The 21,380-nt window shown below is 43.6% G+C and overlaps 1 protein-coding gene across 1 annotated transcript in view; it reads left to right on the forward strand.

Annotated features, from left to right (window-relative positions):
• frmpd2 (FERM and PDZ domain containing 2) overlaps positions 1-21,380 on the forward strand; it is a 42,038-nt gene that overhangs the window by 18,552 nt on the left and 2,106 nt on the right. Inside the window, exons 13-27 of the mRNA XM_029764404.1 lie at positions 5,732-5,891; positions 6,799-7,003; positions 8,757-8,854; positions 9,118-9,195; positions 9,316-9,423; positions 9,806-9,922; positions 10,354-10,532; positions 10,818-10,919; positions 12,411-12,504; positions 13,454-13,539; positions 15,449-15,650; positions 15,885-16,102; positions 16,626-16,692; positions 19,832-20,002; positions 20,110-20,249. Coding sequence (XP_029620264.1) covers positions 5,732-5,891; positions 6,799-7,003; positions 8,757-8,854; positions 9,118-9,195; positions 9,316-9,423; positions 9,806-9,922; positions 10,354-10,532; positions 10,818-10,919; positions 12,411-12,504; positions 13,454-13,539; positions 15,449-15,650; positions 15,885-16,102; positions 16,626-16,692; positions 19,832-19,869 — 1,752 coding nt within the window. The 3' untranslated portion in view covers positions 19,870-20,002; positions 20,110-20,249. The remainder of the gene's footprint in view (positions 1-5,731; positions 5,892-6,798; positions 7,004-8,756; positions 8,855-9,117; positions 9,196-9,315; positions 9,424-9,805; positions 9,923-10,353; positions 10,533-10,817; positions 10,920-12,410; positions 12,505-13,453; positions 13,540-15,448; positions 15,651-15,884; positions 16,103-16,625; positions 16,693-19,831; positions 20,003-20,109; positions 20,250-21,380) is intronic.

Here is a 21,380-nt window from a genome sequence, read left to right on the forward strand (position 1 = left end):
TGCATTATCTGTCACGCCCTGACCATAGAGAGCCTTTTTTATTCTCTATTTTGGTTAGGTCGTGGTGTGACTGGGGGGGGGGGTGTTCCTATCTAGGTTGTCTAGTTCTATGTTGGCCTGGTATGGTTCCCAATCAGAGGCAGCTGTTTATCGTTGTCTCTGATTGGGGATCATATTTAGGCAGCCATTTCCCCACTGTGTTTTGTGGGATCTTGTTTATGTGTAGTTGCCTGTGAGCACGCCGTAGCGTCACGTGTCGTGTATTCTTTATTTTTTTTTTGTGTGGTTGACTTATAATAAAAAGATGTCGAACCGATTTCACGCTGCGCTTTGGTCTGAATGTTCCTACGATGATCGTGACATTATCATGCTGAAACATGAGGTGATGGTGGTGGATGAATGGCACAACAATGAGCCTCGCGGTATCTCTGTGCATTAAAATTGCCATCAATAAAATGCAATTGTGTTCGTTGTCCGTAGCTTATGCCTGCCAATACCATAATCGTATCGTCTGAGATCCCTAAAGATTGGAAAGCTTCCGCGGTCATCCCCCTCTTCAAAGGGGGAGACACTCTAGACCCAAACTGTTACAGACCTATATCAATCCTACCCTGCCTTTCTAAAGTTTTCCTGGCCATACCATAATCGTATCGTCTGAGATCCCTAAAGATTGGAAAGCTGCCGCAGTCATCCCCCTCTTCAAAGGGGGAGACACTCTAGACCCAAACTGTTACAGACCTATATCTATCCTACCCTGCCTTTCTAAAGTTTTCGAGAGCCAAGTTAAACAGATCACCGACCATTTCGAATTCCCACGTACATACATATCACCGACCATTTTGAATCCCAACGTACCTTCTCCGCTATGCAATCTGGTTTCTGAGCTGGTCGTGGGTGCACCTCAGCCACACTCAAGGTCCTAAACGATATCATAACCGCCATCAATAAAAGACAGTACTGTGCAGCCGTTTTCATCGACCTGGCCAAGGCTTTCGACTGTCAATCACCACATTCTTATCGGCAGACTCAACAGCCTTGGTTTCTCAAATGACTGCCTCGCCTGGTTCACCAACTACTTCTCAGATAGAGTTCAGTGTGTCAAATCAGGGGGCCTGTTGTCCGGACCTCTGGCAGTCTCTATGGGGGTGCCACAGGGTTCAATTCTCGGGCTGACTCTTTTCGCTGTATATATCAATGATGTCGCTCTTGCTGCTGGTGATTCTCTGATCCATCTCTATGCAGACAATACCATTTTGTATACTTCTAGCCCTTCTTTGGACACTGTGTTAACATACCTCCAGACGAGCTTCAATTCCATACAACACTCCTTCCGTGGCCTCCAACTGCTCTTAAATACTAGTAAAACTAAATGCATGCTCTTCAACCGATCGCTGCCCGCACCCACCCGCCCGTCTAGCATCACTACTCTGGACGGTTCTGACTTAGAATATGTGGACAACTACAAATACCTAGGTGTCTGGTTAGACTGTAAACTCTCCTTCCAGACTCACATTTTAAGCATCTCCAATCCAAAATGTAATCTAGAATCGGCTTCCTATTTCGCAACAAAGCCTCCTTCATTCATGCTGCCAAACATACCCTTGTAAAACTGACTAAAACTGATGTAATTTACAAAATAGCCTCCAACACTCTACTCAGCAAATTGGATGTAGTCTATTACAGTGCCATCCGTTGTGTCATCAAAGCCCCATATACTACCTACCACTGCGACCTGTATGCTCTCGTTGGCTGGCCCTCACTTCATATTCGTCGCCAAACACACTGGCTCCAGGTCATCTATAAGTCTTTGCTAGGTTAAGTCCCGCCTTATCTCAGCTCACTGGTCACCATAGCATCACCCACGTGCTCCAGCATGTGCTCCAGTCTTATATCTCCCTCAATAACTTTAAGCATCAGCAGTCAGAGCAGCTTACCCGTCATTGCACCTGTACACAGCCCGTCTGTAAATAGCCCACCCAACTACCTCATCCCCATATTGTTATTTATTTTTTGCTCCTTTGCACCCCAGTAACTTTACTCTACTTGCACATTCATCTTCTGCACATCTATCACCCGTGTTTATTTGCTAAATTGTAATTATTTTGCCACTAATGGCATATTTATTGCCTTACCTCCCTAATCTTACTACATTTGCACACACTGTATATAGACTTTTCTATTGTGTTATTGACTGTACGTTTGTTTATCCCATGTGTAACTCTGTTGTTTGTGTCGCAGTACTTTGCTTTATCTTGGCTAGGTTGTAAATGAGAACTTGTTCTCAACTGGCCTACCTGGTTAAATAAAGGTGAAATAAATTTTTTATACAAAAATCTGTGGCATTGTGATGTGTGACAAAACTGCACATTATAGTGGCCTTTTATTGTCCCCAGCACAAGGTGCACCTGTGTAATGATCCTGCTGTTTAGCTTCTTGATATGCCACACCTATCAGGGGGATGGATTATCTTGGCAAAGGAGAAATGCTCACTAACAGGGATATAAAAAAGATTTGTGCACAAAATTGGAGATACATTTGTTTTCCGGACTGAGCATATTTCAGGTGAGGCTGAACCCGCTTTAAGTTACACTTTTAACAATGGCCAAGTAGTCTACTGTGGCTATTTGATCATAATGTAGATCTACCAGAGTGGCCTACCATCAAAACAATGTAGAAAATGCATTCTATAATTTAGCTTATTCAAGCCTGTCTTAGCTTATTCAAGCCTGTCTCAAAATACAACAATGCTCCTTTAAAAATGACCTCTTTACCTGTCTCACTTTTCAACTCCAAGCGGGCTGTCGTGTGCCTTTTACTGAGGAGTGGCTTTCGTTTGGCTACTCTACCATAAAGGCCTGATTGGTGGAGTGCTGCAGAGATGGTTGTCCTTCTGGAAGTTTCTCCCACCTCCACAGAGGAACTCTGGAGCTCTGTCAGTGTGACCATCAGGTTCTTGGTCACCTCCTTGACCAAGGCCATTCTCCCCCGATTGCTCAGTTTGGCCGGGCGGCCAGCTCTAGATAGTCTTGGTTGTTCCAAAGTTCTTCCATTTAAGAATGATGGAAGCCACTGTGTTCTTCTGGACCTTCAATGCTGCAAAAATGTTTTGGTACCCTTCCCCAGATCTGTGCCTCAACACTACTGTCTCGGCGCTCTACGGGCAATTCCTTCGACCTCATGGCTTGGTTTTGGCCCTAACATGCACTGTCAACTGTGGCACCTTATATAGACAGGTGTGTGCCTTTCCAGATCATGTCCAATCAATTGAATTTACCATAGTTGGACTCCAATCAAGTTGTGTAAACATCTCAAGGATGATCAATGGAAACAGGATGTACCTGAGCTCAATTTCGAGTCTCATAGCAAAGGGTCTGAATACAGTTGAAGTCAGAAGTTTACATACACCTTAGCCAAATACATTTAAACTCAGTTTTTCACAATTCCTGACATTTAATCCTGGTAAGAATTACCTGTCTTAGGTCAGTTAGGATCACCACTTTATTTTAAGAATGTGAAATGTCAGAATAATAGTAGAAAGAATGATTTATTTCAGCTTTTATTTCTTTCATCACATTCCCAGTGGGTCAGAAGTTTACATACACTCAATTAGTATTTGGTAGCATTGCTTTTAAATTGTTTAACCTGGGTCAAACATTTTCAGGTAACCTTCCACAAGCTTCCCACAATAAGTTGGGTGAATTTTGGCCCATTCCTCCTGACAGAGCTGGTGTAACTGAGTCAGGTTTGTAGGCCTCCTTGCTTGCACACGCTTTTTCAGGTCTGCCCACACATTTTCTGTAGAATTGAGGTCAGGGCTTTGTGATGGCCACTCCAATACCTTGACTTTGTTGTCCTTAAGCCATTTTGCCACAACTTCGGAAGTATGCTTGGGGTCATTGTCCATTTGGAAGACCCATTTGCGACCAAGCTTTAACTTCCTGACTGATGTCTTGAGATGTTGCTTCAATATATCCACATAGTTTTGCTTCCTCATGGTGCCATCTATTTTGTGAAGTGCACCAATCCCTCCTGCAGCAAAGCATCCCCACAACATGATGCTGCCACCTGCGTGCTTCACGGTTGGGATGTTGTTCTTTGGCTTGCAAGCCTCCCCCTTTTTCCTCCAAACATAATGATGGTCATTATGGCCAAACAGTTCTATTTTTGTTTCATCAGACCAGAGGACATTTCTCCAAAAAGTATGATCTTTGTCCCCATGTGCAGTTGCAAACTGTAGTCTGGCTTTTTATGGTGGTTTTGGAGCAGTGGCTTCTTCTTTGCTGAGCATCCTTTCAGGCTATGTCGATATAGGACTCGTTTTACTGTGGATATAGATACTTTTGTACCTGTTTCCTCCAGCATCTTCACACGGTCCTTTGCTGTTCTAGGATTGATTTGCACTTTTCGCACAAAGTACGTTCATCTCTAGGAGACAGAACACGTCTACTTCCTGAGCAGTATGACGGCTGCGTGGTCCCATGGTATTTATACTTGTGTACTATTGTTTACAGATGAATGTGGTACCTTCAGGCATTTGGAAATTGCTCCCAAGGATGAACCAGACTTGTGGAGGTCTACAATTTTCTTTGAGGTCTTGGCTGATTTCTTTTGGTTTTCCCATGATGTCAAGCAAAGAGGCACTGAGTTTGAAAGTAGGCCTTGAAATACATCCACAGGTACACCTTCAATTGACTCAAATTATGTCAATTAGTCTATCAGAAGCTTCTAACGCCATGACATCATTTTCTGGAATTTTCCAAGCTGTTTAAAGGCACAGTCAACTTAGTGTATGTACACTTCTGACCCACTGGAATTGTGATACAGTGAATTATAAGTGAAATAATCTGTCTGTAAACAATTGTTGGAAAAATTGCTTGTGTCATGCACAAAGTAGATGTCCTAACCGACTTGCCAAAACTATAGTTTGTTAACAAGAGATTTGTGAAGTGGTTGAAAAACGGGTTTTAATGACTCCAACCTAAGTGTATGTAAACTTCCGACTTCAGCTGTACTTATGTAAATTGTCACTGAGGGGTATTGTCTGTAGATTGATGAGGAAATGTTTTATTTAATACATTTGTGATTACAGCTGTAATGTAACAAAATGTGTAAAAAGGGAAGAGGTCTGAATACTTTCCGGGCGCAATGTATGAAGAAAATGTGCACTAGTGGCTTCATGCAGCTCTTGCTTTGATCTCAAAACAAGCGCATCTACTCACAACCACAGCTGTAAACACAGTCCAGTTCAATGTAAATGGCACAGATCCATATATGGTAATGGTCTATTTACATATAGGCCTACTGCAACTCTGATTGGTTATGCTGCCGGTCTTTGTAGAGTAAGGGCTGAGTTGTTCTCAATAGAATCCTACTCCAATGCGTTCTGCCAGCAACAAAATCTCTTGCATAGTTGGTTTTGTTTCAGTCTGTTGCATTGAAAGTGGCTAATATTGTGTTGATTCGATCATAATTGCCACAGTAAAGGGAAACGTTGATAATGTTAACAGGTAAAACTCTAGAAAGTTGAGTTCAATCTCATGCTTCTCTCCCTGGGCTGATAGTTCTTCCGGGAGGCAGTATAGGGGCTACTGCAAGCCGGTGCGCGACTTAGAGGAAACATGTTGCGTTTGTTTTTGTTCAGTGTAGTTGAATATAAAGATTTTGTAGCTGTTGTTTTGTTGGCTTGTTACGTCTGTAAATGCCTTAACCCCTCCTCTCTGTCCTACCACAGCACCGTAAATTTGTCATCGAGAGCAGAGGGAGCAAGAAAAAGCACACCTTAGTCACAGAGAGATCCAAGACGGCCACATACCTGTGCAACCTTTGTTCTGCCCAGCACAAGTTTCACAATGAGATGAACTCTCGCCAGCTCAGCCACAGTCTGGCCTCAGGTCAGAACCTTTCACGCCATCCTAACTGGCTTGGGGCCAAACGTTTTTCCTGGTTTGGTAACAGTCAAGAAAAACTCATGGCCCCGTCCATAACCACTACTACTACTACTGCATTCCTGTTAATACTATGCAAGAGACAGCTTGTTCTGATTTTATACAGTTTGTGTCCTGCTCTTGGTGAATCTTAGCCTGACTTTTTGCCAGACTCTTCAGCCATACAGCTAGCAACCTATACACTGAGTGTACAAAACATTAGGGACATCTACTCTTTCCATGACATTGACTGACCAGGTGAATCCAGGTAAAAACTATGATCCATTATTGATTCACTTGTTAAATCCACTTCAAATCAGTGTAGATGAAGGGGAGGAGGCAGGTTAAAGAAGGATTTTTAAGCCTTGAGACAATTGAGAGATGGATTGTGTAAGTGTGCAATGCAGAGGGTGAATTGGCAAGACAAAAGATTTATGTGCCTTTGAACTGAGGATGTATGGTAGTTGGCGCCATGCGCAACAGTTTGAGTCATCAAGAACTGCAGCGCTGCTGGGTTTTACACGCTCAACAGTTTGTGTGTATCAAGAATGATCCACATGGGCCAGCATCCCTGTGGAACGCTTTCAGCACCTCGTAAAGTGCATGCCCGACGAATTGAGGCTGTTCTGAGGGCAAAAGAAGGGTGCAACTCAATATTAGGAAGGTGTTCCTAATGTTTTGTCCACTCACTGTATATCCTGCTATTGTACCATGTGGGCTCATTGATAGGCCAAACAGGGACATCTTGTGATTATTGTACAGTTATTGGAGTAATTTGCACACTTATTAGATCTACCTTTATACCCATCTTGATTTCACTTTAGCCACTTTTGTCCACCCATGATTTGAACTTAAGAGCCCTTTCTCTTTTCAGAGGAGAGCATAGTGCAGTATGCGGCAGTGTGTCGGGCTCAGAACAGCCATAGCCAGATGATGAGCCGGTGCTCTGTCTCTGAGACCATACGGACAGACAGCGGTCTGACCACACCACAGGACGACTCCATGACCAAACTGTGTGATGACATTGCCGCCAAGATCGAGGCGCGGATCAAACAGCAGCGTGTCCTCCATGAGCAGGGGTAGGAGTGATGGAGAGTTCCCTTCCCTGTATTATTTCTTTCTATATACTGTACATACCTTTTCTTTAATTTCTTGCATCTTTTAAAGTACCTTTTATACAGTGGCAAGAAAAAGTATGTGAAACCTTTGGAATTACCTGGATTGCTGCATAAATTGTTTGTAAAATTTGATCTGATCTTCATTTAAACCATAACAATAGACAAACACTGTCTGCTTAAACTAATAACACACAAAAAATTATATGTTTTCATGTCTTTTTTTAACATACAGTGTAAACATTCACAGTGCAGAGTGGAAAAAGTATGTGAACCCTTGGATTTAATATCCTTTGGCAGCAATAACCTCAACCAAATGCTTTCTGTAGTTGCGGATCAGACCTGCTCAATGGTCAGGAGGACTTTTGGACCATTCCTCTTTACAAAACTGTTTCAGTTCAGCGATATTCTTGGGATGTCTGGTGTGAACTGCTCTCTTGAGGTCATGCAACAGCATCTCAATCGGGTTCAGGTCAGGACTCTGACTGGGCCACTCCAGAAGGCGTATTTTCTTCTGTTGAAGCCATTATGTTGTTGATTTACTTCTGTGTTTTGGGTCATTGTCCTGTTGCATCACCCAACTTCTGGGTGATGTCCTGTTGAGCTTCAATTGGCGAACAGATAGCCTTACATTCTCCTGCAAAATGTCTTGATAAACTTGGGAAATCTGTCTGGTAGCAAGCTGTCCAGGCCCTGAGGCAGCAAAGCAGCCCCAAACCATGATGCTCCCTCCATCATACTTTACAGTTGGGATGAGGTTTTGATGTTGGTGTGCTGTGCCATTTTCTTCTCCACACATAGAGTTGTGTGTTCCTTCCAAACAACTCAACTGTAGTTTCATCTGTCCACAGAATATTTTGCCAGTAGCGCTGTGGAACATCCAGGTGCACTTTTGCGAACTTCGGACGTGCAGAAATGTTTTTTTTGGACAGCAGTGGCTTCTTCTGTGGTGTCCTCTCATGAACAACATTCTTGTTTAGTGTTTTACATATCGTAGACTTGTCAAGAGAGATGTTAGCATGTTCCAGTGATTTCTGTAAGTCTTTTTAGCTGACACTCTAGGATTCTTCTTAACCTCATTGAGCATTCTGCACTGTGCTCTTGCAGTCATCTTTGCAGGATAGCCACTCCTAGGGAGAGTAGCAACAGTGCTGAACTTTCTCCATTTATAAACAATTTGTCTTAGATTGGACTGATGAACATCAAGGCTTTTAGAGATACTTTTGTAACCCTTTCCAGCTTTATGCAAGTCAACAATTCTTAATCTTAGGTCTTCTGAGATCTCTTTTGTTTGAGGTATTGTTCAATGCTTCTTGTGAATAGCAAACTCAAATTTTGTGAGTTTTTTTTATAGGGCAAGGCAGCTCTAACCAACATCTCTAATCTCGTCTCATTGATTGGACTCCAGGTTAGCTGACTCCTGACTCGAATTAGCTTTTGGAAAAGTATTTAGTCTAGGTGTTCACATTTTCCAACCTACACTGTGAATGTTTAAATCATGTATTCAATATAGAGAAGAAAATACAATAATTTGTGTGTTATTAGTTTAAGCACACTATGTTTGTCCATTGTTGTGACTTAGATAAAGATCAAATAACATTTTAGGACCAATTTATGCAGAAATCCATATAATTCCAAAGGGATCACATACGTTTTCTTGTCACTGTATGTCTTTCATATAATGTTTGTAAGTCATTTCTCCCTGTATCATTTCCAGCAGAGGGAGACCATTGTCTGGGAACCTGTCACCAGCCCTGTCTCGTGCGTCTGGGAAGCGTGGGTCTGAGACACCCTCCATGTCTTCAGCAGCCAGAGGTATGGCTCGATTATCAGCTCCCAAGAAAATTAAAACCTCATAACACTGTTGAATCAGGGACAGGATCAAGAGTCGACGTTCCCGGAAGCCTTCCAAAGCCGTGCACTGTGAGGAAGACATCCTAGCAACCGCCGTAGTAGCCTATCATTATCAACCGAAGAGATGGCATACAGGTTTCTTATGAGGCGCTGTGGTCGATGTATTTTGGTAACAGGTAGCTGTGGTACTTCAGTCAATAGATGTTCTTTGTTGTGTTCAATAGATACCCCAACAAAGAGTGTCATACCAGAGAGAGAAGTCATTTGTGTGTCCTTAAAGAAAGACCCGAAGTTCGGCGTAGGTGAGTATACCGTTAACAGCATTGAGTCATGTGTGTGTATATATACATTAAAAGGACATGTTTTAGATTAGCACTACAAAGAAAAGTCATTGTTAAAAGGAAATCCTTTTATTTGTTCAGGTATGGTGATAGTTGGAGAAGACACGGTGGGGAAGTACGACCTGGGTATCTTCATAGCATCCATCGTGCCGGGAGGACCAGCGGATAAAGATGGCCGCATCAGACCAGGTCGGTGATCAGGCTTTCTCCCCCCAGGCTTCTCCTCACAAAGTTCACACCGGATTATGACGTCTGGTCTGGCTACACAAAACTTGTGAATAAGAGCCTTGCATGCCGGGTTTATAGGCTTTCTAAGCTCTTAAGTGAGCTTTGTCTGTTGACACTCTGCTGGTTAATTAACAAAGACTAGGGGCCTTGTCTAGATACAACCCCCAATCCCTTTTCTTATCCCCTGCATTTATGATGTTTACAAATCTGAATGAATTGGATAGGGGCTAACGGTTGATTCTGGACCAGGACTAGGTGGACACCAACAACAAGATTAGTCATATTTCAATGAAATAAAAGTGAAAGCTGATATATGAAATGTTATGGTGATGTTCTCCCTCAGGTGGGCGTCTGATCTCTCTGAACCACATCAGTCTGGAGGGCATGACCTTTAGTGAGGCTGCAGAGGTCATGCAGAACAGCCCACGGGAGGTCACACTCATTGTGTCCCAGCCCAAAGGTACTGGATGTGTGTGTGTGTGTCTCTGCTCTGTTCACAGCTGGTTTAGTAATAAACTATATTTTTGAAGTAGACGTGAAACTTGTTGGCTTTTCAGCTAGACACTAGTTAGACCTCCAAATGCCTAAGCTACTGGAATTTGAATTGTTTGTCCTCTGTAGAACTTCACTACAGTACATACCACCAGAGGATGCTGGTGGAAGGAGCTATAGAAGGACGGGCTGGAATGAAGTAAATGAAACGGTATCAAACACGTCACATGTTTGACTCCGTTCCATTCATTCCATTCCAGCCATTCAAATTAGCCCATCCTCCTATAGCTCCTCCCACCAGCTTCCTCTGATACATACTGTACGTGGCCAGAGGTTTCCATAACTTTCGTTATTAGTTGATAATTCATCTGTTTTTTTATTTTATTTTAATTTTTACAGTTTCCCTGACACCCAACAACGTGAAATCTCCGCTATCGAAGAACTACAAGTCCCAGACCACTTTGATGACTGATGTACACTCTGGGGAGGACGACCTGGATGAGATCGTGTCTGTCATGTTGACCCCAAAGACTGGCAGTAGACTGCAACTCCCTGACGTACGCATCCTCAACGCTCAGGTAACCAATGGCTACTGACCATCATCTCCTCCATGTTACAGACGATACTGTACATACCGCATGGGCTTAGATTCAGGAACAGTGAAGCCTTTTGTGTGATCGACGATCGTTTAGATTTTGTACACAAACAAGACGACCAACATTAGCAGTCAACTCTACATATCCATTAAATCTGATGTCCATTAAATCTTATCAAAGAATACGAAAATACAATACAATGCAATACAGCCATTCTTGTGACTTTCACCATTAATCGTTAACTCTTATCCCCTATACATTTTTCAGGACGGCTGCTCCAGGGCTCCTTCCATGAACTGCTTCAGGGGTGATGAGATCTCTGTGGAGCTAAAGAAGAGTCCTGGAGGAGGGTTAGGGATCAGTATCGCTGTGAGTTAACTCACCAACCCTGCTGTTTCACACCTAACACCCTAGGACAATGCCAGAGTTATAGGCAAAGGGTGTATTTCCTGGTAGGCGGGAGAGGGATGGACCTACTGTATTTAAGTCTATGGGGGTGTACAGATGAGTTGACCACACCTCTCTGGACAGGAAGTTAGCTGTCCTCTATGTCTCTGGGTAATCCTTCAGACCCCTGGGGCTAATCACCTTGGAGAGGGAGGGCCTGCAGCTTGGAACCTGCCTGCCTACTTGACATTACAGTAACCTACAATAAAGCCCAGGTGTGTGTGTGTGACCCTGACCTGTTACCTAACAGCCTCTGACAGGTCAACCTCAACAGGCTACGTGAGTTACTCACCACTCACAAGGCAGGTGCAAGCTGTTGAGAGAGAGACTTAGGAGATCGTTCCTTCTCTTGGTAGAACAAAAGATGTACATGTAGCCACTGCCTACCGACCTGGTACCGACGAACCTGCAGTTTCTACTAGTGGAATCGCCCTGTTCGTCAGTGGCAGACACTTGACTTTGAGCCAATCAGAGAGCCCGAACCTCCACGTGAGGGAGCCGACAGGAGTGACAAGAAAAAGGATAAGAGGGCACTTTTCCCGGTGTAATCCACCCCCTTCATCAGAATTGTTCTAACTAAAACAGTAAAGCTGCATAATGCATTGTGATGTAATCATAATGTTGCTAGTTACCTAGTTGTGGCCATCTGGCTACTGGGCTTACTACAAATTGTAGCTAGTTAGCAACAACATTAAAATGCAGCTTGCTAGTTAGCTAACATTAGCTATCTGCAGCAGGCACAAGCCAAACTTAGCTTAAGAAATCTACTGCCATTTTGTGGTCTGGAGTATTTTAATGACGCTGATTGGCGGTTGATCTGTGCTATGTGAACAAGGATACTGACTTTTTGTTGGTGCCTTCTCATTATGCCTGGCCGGAATTTGGATGATGTGAAGGGGGACCAGGGATGAGAGCACACCACACCACACGCCTGGTGTGTCTGCTGGCAGACATTCTGTTTTTTTACCTCCTTGGTGTGAGAAACAGAGTGTAAGATCTTGTAACCTGATAAACATACATTATTCCTTTTAATCATCCCTCTCACTTACAGTAGCAGCCTGAGTGTGGGGACTGTTGATATGAAAAAAATATGAGGAATTAACCCTTTATGGTACATTGTCATTAATGTCAATTACATTTTACATTACATTTTAGTCATTTAGCAGACACTCTTATCCAGAGCGACTTACAGTTAGTGCATTTATCTTAAGATGGCTAGGTGGGACAACCACATATCACAGCCATAGTAAGTACATTTTCCTCAGTAAAGTAGTTATCACCAAAATAGGAAAATAAAATACAAAAATTACATTACTGCTTCAGCAATTAGTCAGACATACACATTTTATTGATGGCGTATATTGATATACTTACATGTTGTTGGATAATAACCTTGTGTTTCTGGTTTGTCAGGGTGGTGTGACCACAGGCCTGCGTCATGGCGGTATCTTCATCAAAAGCCTAGTCTGTGGAGGGGCTGCTGAGCAAGATGGCCGCATCCAGTCAGGTGCAGTACAATCCTGAACAAGCTATATTATGTTACAGTGAAGCACCTGGAATAATAATGACACTAGGAGAGCATTACACTGGATTATTTCTGCACAAATTGAATTTACACTGAACAAAAATATAAACACAACATGTAAAGTGTTGGTCCCCTGTTTCATGAGCTGATATAAAATACATTTTACATACGCACAAAAAGGGTATTTCTCTCCAATTTTGTGCACAAATTTGTTTACATCCCTGTTAGTAATCCATCCACCTGACAGGTGTGGCATATCAAGAAGTTGATTAAACATCATGATCATTAGACAGGTGCACCTTGTGCTGGGGACAATAAAAATCCACTCTAAAATGTGCAAGTTTTTCTCACAACACAATGCCACAGATGTCTGAAGTATTGAGGGAGAGTGCAATTGGTATGCTGACTGCAGGAATGTCCACCAGAGCTGTTGCCAGAGAACTTAATGTTAATTTCTCTACCATAAGCCGTTTTAAAGAATTTGGCAGTGCGTCCAACCGGCCTCACAACCGCAGACCACATGTATGGCCTCGAGTGGGCAAGCGGTTTGCTGATATCAATGTTGTGAACAGAGTGCCCCATGGTGGCGGTGGGGTTATGGTATGGGCAGGCATAAGCTACGGACAAAGAACACAATTGCATTTTATCGATGGCAATTTGAATGCACAGAAATACCGTGGCGAGATCCAGAGACCCATTTTTTTTAAGGTATCTGTGACCAACAGATGCATATCTGTATTCCCAGTCATGTGAAATCCATAGATTAGGGCCTAGTTCATTTATTTCAATTGACTGATTTCCTCAAATTAACTGTAACTCAGTAAAATCTTTGAAATTGTCGCCTGTTGCGTTTTATATTTTTGTTCAGTATAGATTAGAGCGAGATGATGAATCGCAAGTGTGTGTGCATGTGTTTGTGCACATCTAACAGGTGACAGACTGCTGGAAGTGGATGGCATCAGCTTCCAAGGGTTCACACATCAGCAGGCTGTGGAATGTCTGGCGAAAACAGGAGAGGTAAAGGAACATGAATATCTCAGCTGCAACCAGGACAGGGCAACACCGTCAAAGCTTTGCTTCTACATTGGCCTTCAACTGAACAGTGTATAAAAAAATATGAGTCAACACTAACATTTTAACATGTGTTCTGATTATGTGCCATTTTGTCTTATGCAATGTGTATGTATGTTGTAACGAAATGGTGACTGTCCAGTTGGTCCAGGCATGCACATTCTGTTCCGTGTCTCGACGGCAGCCAGCTTAGTAGAGTTTCCCTCGGAGGCGTTGGAAGGTCTTTGTAAGCCTGAAGTGGCCTTCCCCCACCAACCCATGGTGTGGGCCTTTCTGTCCACAGCGGAAACAGATAATCTCAGGCTGGCGTTGACCTCTCTAAGTGGACCGTCGTAGAGTCCACTGCCGGTGCTCCACCTTGGCTTTGCAGACTACCTCATCTGAGTCACTCTTGGTCTCCACCTCAGTTTCTACCCACAGTGTCCTTGGGATAACCCAACTCTTTTGGGATCAAGATGTTTTCCACTCTTTCTGCTTCTTCCTGCGGCCTTAGACAGTGTGGCAGGGGCAGCCAGGCAAACATGTTGTTGGAGCCTTCCAGAGGAAGGCATGTAGGGCCTGTTCCTTCTGATCAGCAGTGGCAAACTGGGGGTAACCTTGTCTGGCGTAATAACGAATATCTGTAGAGCTGAGGTCTAGTAGGGCCTGTAGCTGCACAGCCATTTCCTCTTCAGCCCAACCATTTTGCCACGCAGCTAGCTGAAACTGGGCTAGGTAGGGTTCCCAAAACTCCACTCCCCTGTAGCGGGCCACCTTCAACATCCGGGTAGGCACCTCCATTCCTTGGACCACCAACATCTGGTCCACATCCGTCTCCATGCCACTGTGCAGGACAACAAGGCACCGTACCTTCCTCCAGGTGGCGCTATGGGGTGTGATGAAGCAGAAACCTCCACTGGCTTGGAGCAGGCTGTCCAGGTATGAGCCCTCCGGTGTATGATCCGTGGGCAACTTGCCTGTTCCTCCCAGGCTCCGCTCATCCTCCTTCCCCCTCATCCATGTGGGTGCGGGGGGGCCACTTCCCGCTGAGGCTCAGCTCCTTGAGCAGAGTGCTCAGCTTCTCCTCTTCTTCTTGCCCAGTCTTCTTCGCCAGCTGCTTCACTGTGTCATCCATCTTGTCAAGGCTTGGGTGTATAGCAATCCCACTTCTGACACCAATGTAAGAAATGCAGGAGGTAGCCCGACCGGTACTCGAACCCAGGTCCAGCAGCTGTCAAGCCAACATCTTAACTGTTACGCCAAGAGGTTCGAACCTCCTGACGAGCCCCCGTTGGTCTCTACAAGGTCAAGACGAATAAGAAGCATTAAGCATTTGTGACAGCCCATCCCAATGGGAGCTTATGTCGAAAAAAGCCTAAATGCTTTTTTTTTACAGATGACAAAAAAGAAATCGTACTCCAAAATGGTATATGATACACTGTGATTGGAAGAAGCATGGGGAAATTATGCTGCTTAGAAACATTTATAAACTTGTTTCCCACTTAGGAGACAAGTAGGGGAGAATGACTTTGAAAGATTTTGTTGAGTGCTAGAGAGCTCTTCTTTGTTTACACCCATTCAGCATCGTTCACACCCTCTTAAGCCATAGACCAACCCATCTCTTTAAGAATTCACATTTAAATGCATAGCAAGCAGTCAGCATGGTCAATCATGGCTAGCCAGGAAGGTTCCTGTCTTTATCCCTGTATAGCTCAATGCTTTCTCCTTGGCTAAACTAGGCTCATAATTTAAACATATGTATTCATATTTACGGACCACATACAAGTTTTGAAATTAAGGCACATGAAAGTTCATCAGCCCCCGTTGGGCTGGCGTGTCACATTGTTTGTCTTCATTTAACCCTTTCCTGTCCTAGGTGGTGACCATGGTCTTGGAGAGGGAGAACATGACCCTGCCCAGGGTGTCTCCGAGCCCAGACACAGGGCGCAGTCTCCTGGGGCGCAGCCTGTCCCCTCGGAGTGCCCACTTGGACATCACCCAGATGAGGAACAACAGCTGCCCCGCCATCATCACCCCCTTCTTCATCAGGCCCAAGGACTACAGTTTTGTGTCTGACAGTAAGGGAAATATCATTGACAAGGAAGCTTTAGTGTAAGGGGAACACTGGTGCTTCCAGGGATTGACCTCCGAAGCAAGGTTATCATTGTCCGTGAGTTTACACTGGGTGACGTTGCATGATTTCTAATCCGTCCTTTAGAGCAGGGTTTCCCAAACTCAGTCCTGGATCCACCGTCCAAGCCTCCGAGGTGAACTCTGACACACTTCAATCCATTAACCCCTCCACCCTACAGATAACACTCTGGAGGTGACCTTGAAGAAGAGCCAGAATGGCTTGGGCTTCAGCTTCCTGGTCCCTGAGCTCAACCCCTCAAAAGGAGACTCAAGCAGTAGTCTTGTCCGGATCAAGAAGCTTTTCCCTGGCCAGCCAGCGGAGGAGAGTGGTCGGATCCAGGAGGGAGACGTCATCCTGGCAGTCAATGGAGAACCGCTGAAGGGATTGTCCTACCAGGTAAAGAATTGACGTAGACCGGTGTGACATAATACGACTGTACAATTGTAGCTACAACTGTGAGTTAGAATACTGTATATGGGGGTGGGGGGGTTTGTGTTAATCTGAGCATAGGAAGACCGATAATTGTGACAATTTAGTGTCAGAGAGAGAGGGGTTTTGTTTCACTCAATGTGATTGGTTTGTTCAATAGCTCTTTATCACCATTATCTCTGATCATTATCTTGCATTATGACCATTTATCCCCTGATAATAATCTATATGTGTTACATCAAGCCAATTGGGAGACAGTAACTTGGTTATTAACATTCAATCGTACTGTGGTGAATCCAAGAGTACTTAGATTCAGTATACCTCATTAACACACGGATGGGATTAATAAGTGAAGATCTAAGAACATGCCGTGTACAAAGCCCTTCTCAGTGGCCAGCTCCTTAGTCCATCTCTGGTCTATCTTTCCCATAATGACTTAATTGCCTGGCTGTAGATGACAGTGAGTGACTGTTCTCTCTATGGCCTGTAGAGGGTGGTAATGCTGCTGAGAGGCTCTCCTCCTGAAGTCCGGTTGTCTCTGTGCCGTCCTGCTCCAGGTAAATACACATCTGAACAGGGCAGACAACACAATTCAATTAAAATGTTTCCGCAATTTTTTGCATTTATAAGAAATGTTTTATCTTTCAATGCAGTTGTTTTTTATCGCAATATCAAATCATTTCTGGGTAACAATGTAGTACCTTACTGTGACTGTTTTAAATTAAAAGGGTCAAAAACAAACAAAAATAGATTTTTTTGGGGGCAAAAAGCTCGTTCTCAGGCAAGAATTCTTTGTGATTGGTCTAACTTTTACAAAACCCCACCCATGCAAAACAAGCTGAAATTCAGGCAGTCTTTGCAAACAGCTCTTACCTTAAATGGGTAATGTCATCATTTTCACAATTTCACAGTATTATTCCAAGCTCATAGTGTGGGAATATACAGGTAACTGCCAAAATAAAGGAAACACCAACATGAAGTGTCTTAATAGGGCATTAGGCCACCATGAGCCATCACAGCATCAATGCACCTTGGCATAGAATCTAAAAGTGTCTGCAACTCTACTAGAAGGAGATGACAACATTCCATAATTTGGTGTTTTGTTGATGGTGTTGGAAAACGCTGTCTCAGGCACTGCTCCAGAATCTCCCATAAGTGTTCAGTTGGGTTTAGATCTGGTGATTAAGACGGCCATGACATATGGTTTACATCGTTTTCATGCTCATCAAACCATTCAGGGACCACTTGTGCCGTGTGGATGGGGGCATTGTCATCCTATGGGGGCTTAGCCATGGTAGCCAAAGTAATGGCCGCACCAGCATTTTTATATACTGAACAAAAATATAAACGCAACATGCATCAATTTCAAGGATTTTACTGAGTTACAGTTCATAAAAGGAAATCAGTCAATTGAAATAAATTCATTAGGCCCTAACCTATGGATTTCACATGACTGGGCATGGGCCTTGGAGGGCATAGGCCCACCCACTTGGGAGCCAGGTCCACCCACAGCCAATCAGAATAAGTTTTTTTCCCCACAAAAGGGCTTATTACAGACAGAAATACTCCCCAGCCCCCCCCCCCCCCCCCCCCCCCTCAGACAATCCTACAATTGAAACATCTGGATGTGGAGGTCCTGGGCTGACGTGGTAACACGGGGTCTGTGGTTGTGAGGCTGGTTAGGTGTACTGCCAAATTCTCTAAAAATGACGTTGGAGGTGGCTTATGGTAGATAAATGAACATTCAATTATCTCGGCAACAGCTCTGTTGGGCATTCCTGCAGTCAGCATGCCAATTGCACGCTCCCTCAAAATTTGAGACATTGTGTTGTGTGACAAAACTGCACATTTGGGGTGCACCTGTGTAATGATCATGCTGTTTAATCAGCTTCTTGATATGCCACACCTGTCAGGTGAATAGAGGATCTTGGCAAAGGAGAAATGCTCACTAACAGGGATATGCATACATTTGTGCATACAATTTGAGAGAAATAAGCTTTTTGTGTTTATGGAACATTGCTGGGATCTTTTATTTCAGCTCATGAAAAATGGGAGTAAGGCTTTGCATGTTGTGTTTATATTTCTGTTGAGTATACATGACCCTAAGCATGATGGGATGTTAATTGCTTAATTAACTCAGGAACCACACCTGTGTGGAAGCACCTGCTTTCAATGAACTTTGTATTACAAAAGGTAATTGTTTCCATTATGTTGTCAGTTACCTGTATACAGTGCCTTCAGAAAATATTCAGATCCTTTGACTTTTTACACATTTTATTAAGTTACAGCCTTTTTCTAAAATGGATTAAATAAAAACAAATCCTCTGCAATCTACCCACAATACCTCATAACGACAAAGCGAAAACAGGTTTTTAGAAATGTTTGCAAATGTATTAAATATAAAAAACATACATTTTTTACATAAGTATTCAAACCATTTTCTATGAGACTCGAAATTGAGCTCAGGTGTATCCTGTTTCCATTGATTCTGCTTAAGACATTTCTACAACTTGATTGGAGTCCACCTGTGGTAAATTCAATATATTGGACATTATTCTGAAAGGCACACACCTGTCTACATAAGGTCCCACAGTTGACAGTGCATGTCAGAGCCAAAACCAAGCCATGAGGTCGAAGGAATTTTCCGTAGAGCTCCGAGACAGGATTGTGTCGAGGCACAGATCTGGGGCAGGGTACCAAAACATTTTTGCAGCATTGAATATCCCCAAGAACACAGTGGCCTCCATCATTCTTAAATGGAAGAAGTTTGGAACCACCAAGACTCTTCCTAGAGCTGACCGCTTTGCCAAACCTAGCAAACGGGGGAGAAGTGCCCTGGTCAGGGAGATGACCAAGAACCTGATGGTCACTGACAGAGCTCTAGAGTTCCTCTGTGGAAATGGGAGAACCTTCCAGAAGGACAACCATCTCTGCAGCAATCCACCAATCACGCCTTTATGGTAGAGTGGCCAGGCGGAAGCCACTCCTCAGTAAAAGGCACATGACAGCCCGCTTGGAGTTTGCCAAAAGGCACCTAAAGGACTCTCAGACCATGAGAAACAAGATTCTCTGGTCTGATGAAACCAAGATAGAACTCTTTGGCCTGAATGTCAAGCGTCACGTCTGGAGGAAACCTTGCACTATCACTACGGTGAAGCATGGTGGCGGCAGCATCATGCTGTGGGGATGTTTTTCAGCGGCAGGGACTGGGATACTAGTCAGGATCGAGGCAAAGTTGAACGGCGCAAAGTACAGAGAGATCCTTGACGAAAACCTGCTCCAGAGCGCTCTGGACCTCAAACTGGGGCGAAGGTTCACCTTCCAACAGGACAACGACCCTAAGCACACAGCCAAGACAACGCAGGAGTGGCTTCTGGACAAGTCTCTGAATGTCCTTGAGTGGCCCAGCCAAAGCCGGGACTTGAACCCGATCAAACATCTTTTGGGTGAAGATTGATGAGGGAAAAAAACGATTTACTCAAATTTGGAATAAGGCTGTAACGTAACAAAATGTGGAAAAAGTCAAGGGGTCTGAATACTTTCCGATGTCTTTGTATACTGTAAAATACTGGAAAACCCTGTTTTTGACTGCGCTGCCTCTTTAATAAAGTTGTCTTTTTATTCCTTGGCTATAATATCAAACTGCATGTATTTGTATTTTTCCTTCCTTTTCCTTCCATTTTTATCTCTTCCAAGGAATTCTGCCTCCCATTGAAACATTGCTTAGCACCTGAGTGATGTAACATCACAGTATGTGAGCACCAACAGAAGTTCAGGGTTATACTTCTTGAGAGACAGACAGGAGATCTTCAAGGAGCAGGACAATCGGAGATCTGTCCAGAGGAAGGAGCAGGACAGGTGGAGACGGTCAGTACCAGCACTGCAAGACATATCTCAAGATGCCTCATAATGTCAGATTCCGTTTAAAGACTGCAAAAATTTGACCTGAATAATTGTGAAATTTGTATTTTCAGCATCACTGCATTCTATGAGTCAGAGGTGTTGCGTGAGTCCCCCGGCAGACAAGAACCAACTGTGTTAAGCAGGAGGAGCTGCTTAGGGCAACTCGTGAAGTGATGAAAATGCTAAATGATGGAAATCTCATTTTATTTAGGTAAGTAGTAGTTAGTTAGTTCAAATCAAATCAAATGTTATTTGTCACATGCGCCGAATACAACAGGTGTAGACCTTACAGTGAAATGCTTACTTACAAGCCCTTAACCAACAATGCAGTTTTAAGAAAAAATAAGAAAATAGAAAAATAACAAATTGTTAAAGAGCAACAGTAAAATAACAGTAGTTATATACAGGGGGTACCTGTGTATATATACAGTACCAGTCAAAAGTTTGGACACACCTACTCATTCAAGGGTTTTTCTTTATTTTTACTATGTTTTACATTGTAGAATATTAGTGAAGACATCACATATATGAATTAACACATATTGAATCATGTAGTAACCAAAACAGTGTTAACATTTTTTCTTTTTTTTGATTCTTCGAAGTAGCCACCCGTTGATGACAGCTTTGCACACTCTTGGCATTCTCTCAACCAGTTTTACCTGGAATGCTTTTCCAACAGTCTTGAAGGAGTTCCCACATATGCTGAGCACTTGTTGGCTGCTTTTCCTTCACTCTGCGGTCCAACTCATCCCAAACCATCTCAATTGGGTTGAGGTCAGGTGATTGTGGAGGCCAGGTCAACTGATGCTGCACTCCATCACTTTCCTTCTTGGTCAAATAGGCCTTACACAGCCTGGGGGTGTGTCGGGTCATTGTCCTGTTGAAAAACAAATGATAGTCCCACTAAGCGCAAACCAGATGGTGTATCGCTACAGAATGCGGTAGTAGCCATGCTGGTTAAGTGTGCCTTGAACTCTAAATAAATCACTGACAGTGTCACCAGCAGAACACTAGCACACCATCACACCTCCTCCTCCATGTGGGAACTACACATGCAGAGATAATCCATTCACTTACTCTGTGTCTCACAAAGACACGGCGGTTGGAATCAAGCATTTCAAATTTGGACTCATCAGACCAAAGGACCGATTTCCATCGGTCTAATGTCCATTACTTGTGTTTCTTGGCCCAAGCAAGTTTCTTATTATTATTGGTGTCCTTTAGTAGTGGGTTCTTTGCAGCAATTCAACCATGAAGGTCTGATTCACGCAGTCTCCTCTGGACAGTTGATGTTGAGATGTGCCTGTTACTTCAACTCTGTGAAGCATTTATTTGAGCTGCA

The sequence above is a fragment of the Salmo trutta genome, chromosome 10 (assembly GCF_901001165.1).
Source record: "Salmo trutta chromosome 10, fSalTru1.1, whole genome shotgun sequence".
Lineage (NCBI taxonomy): Eukaryota > Metazoa > Chordata > Actinopteri > Salmoniformes > Salmonidae > Salmo > Salmo trutta.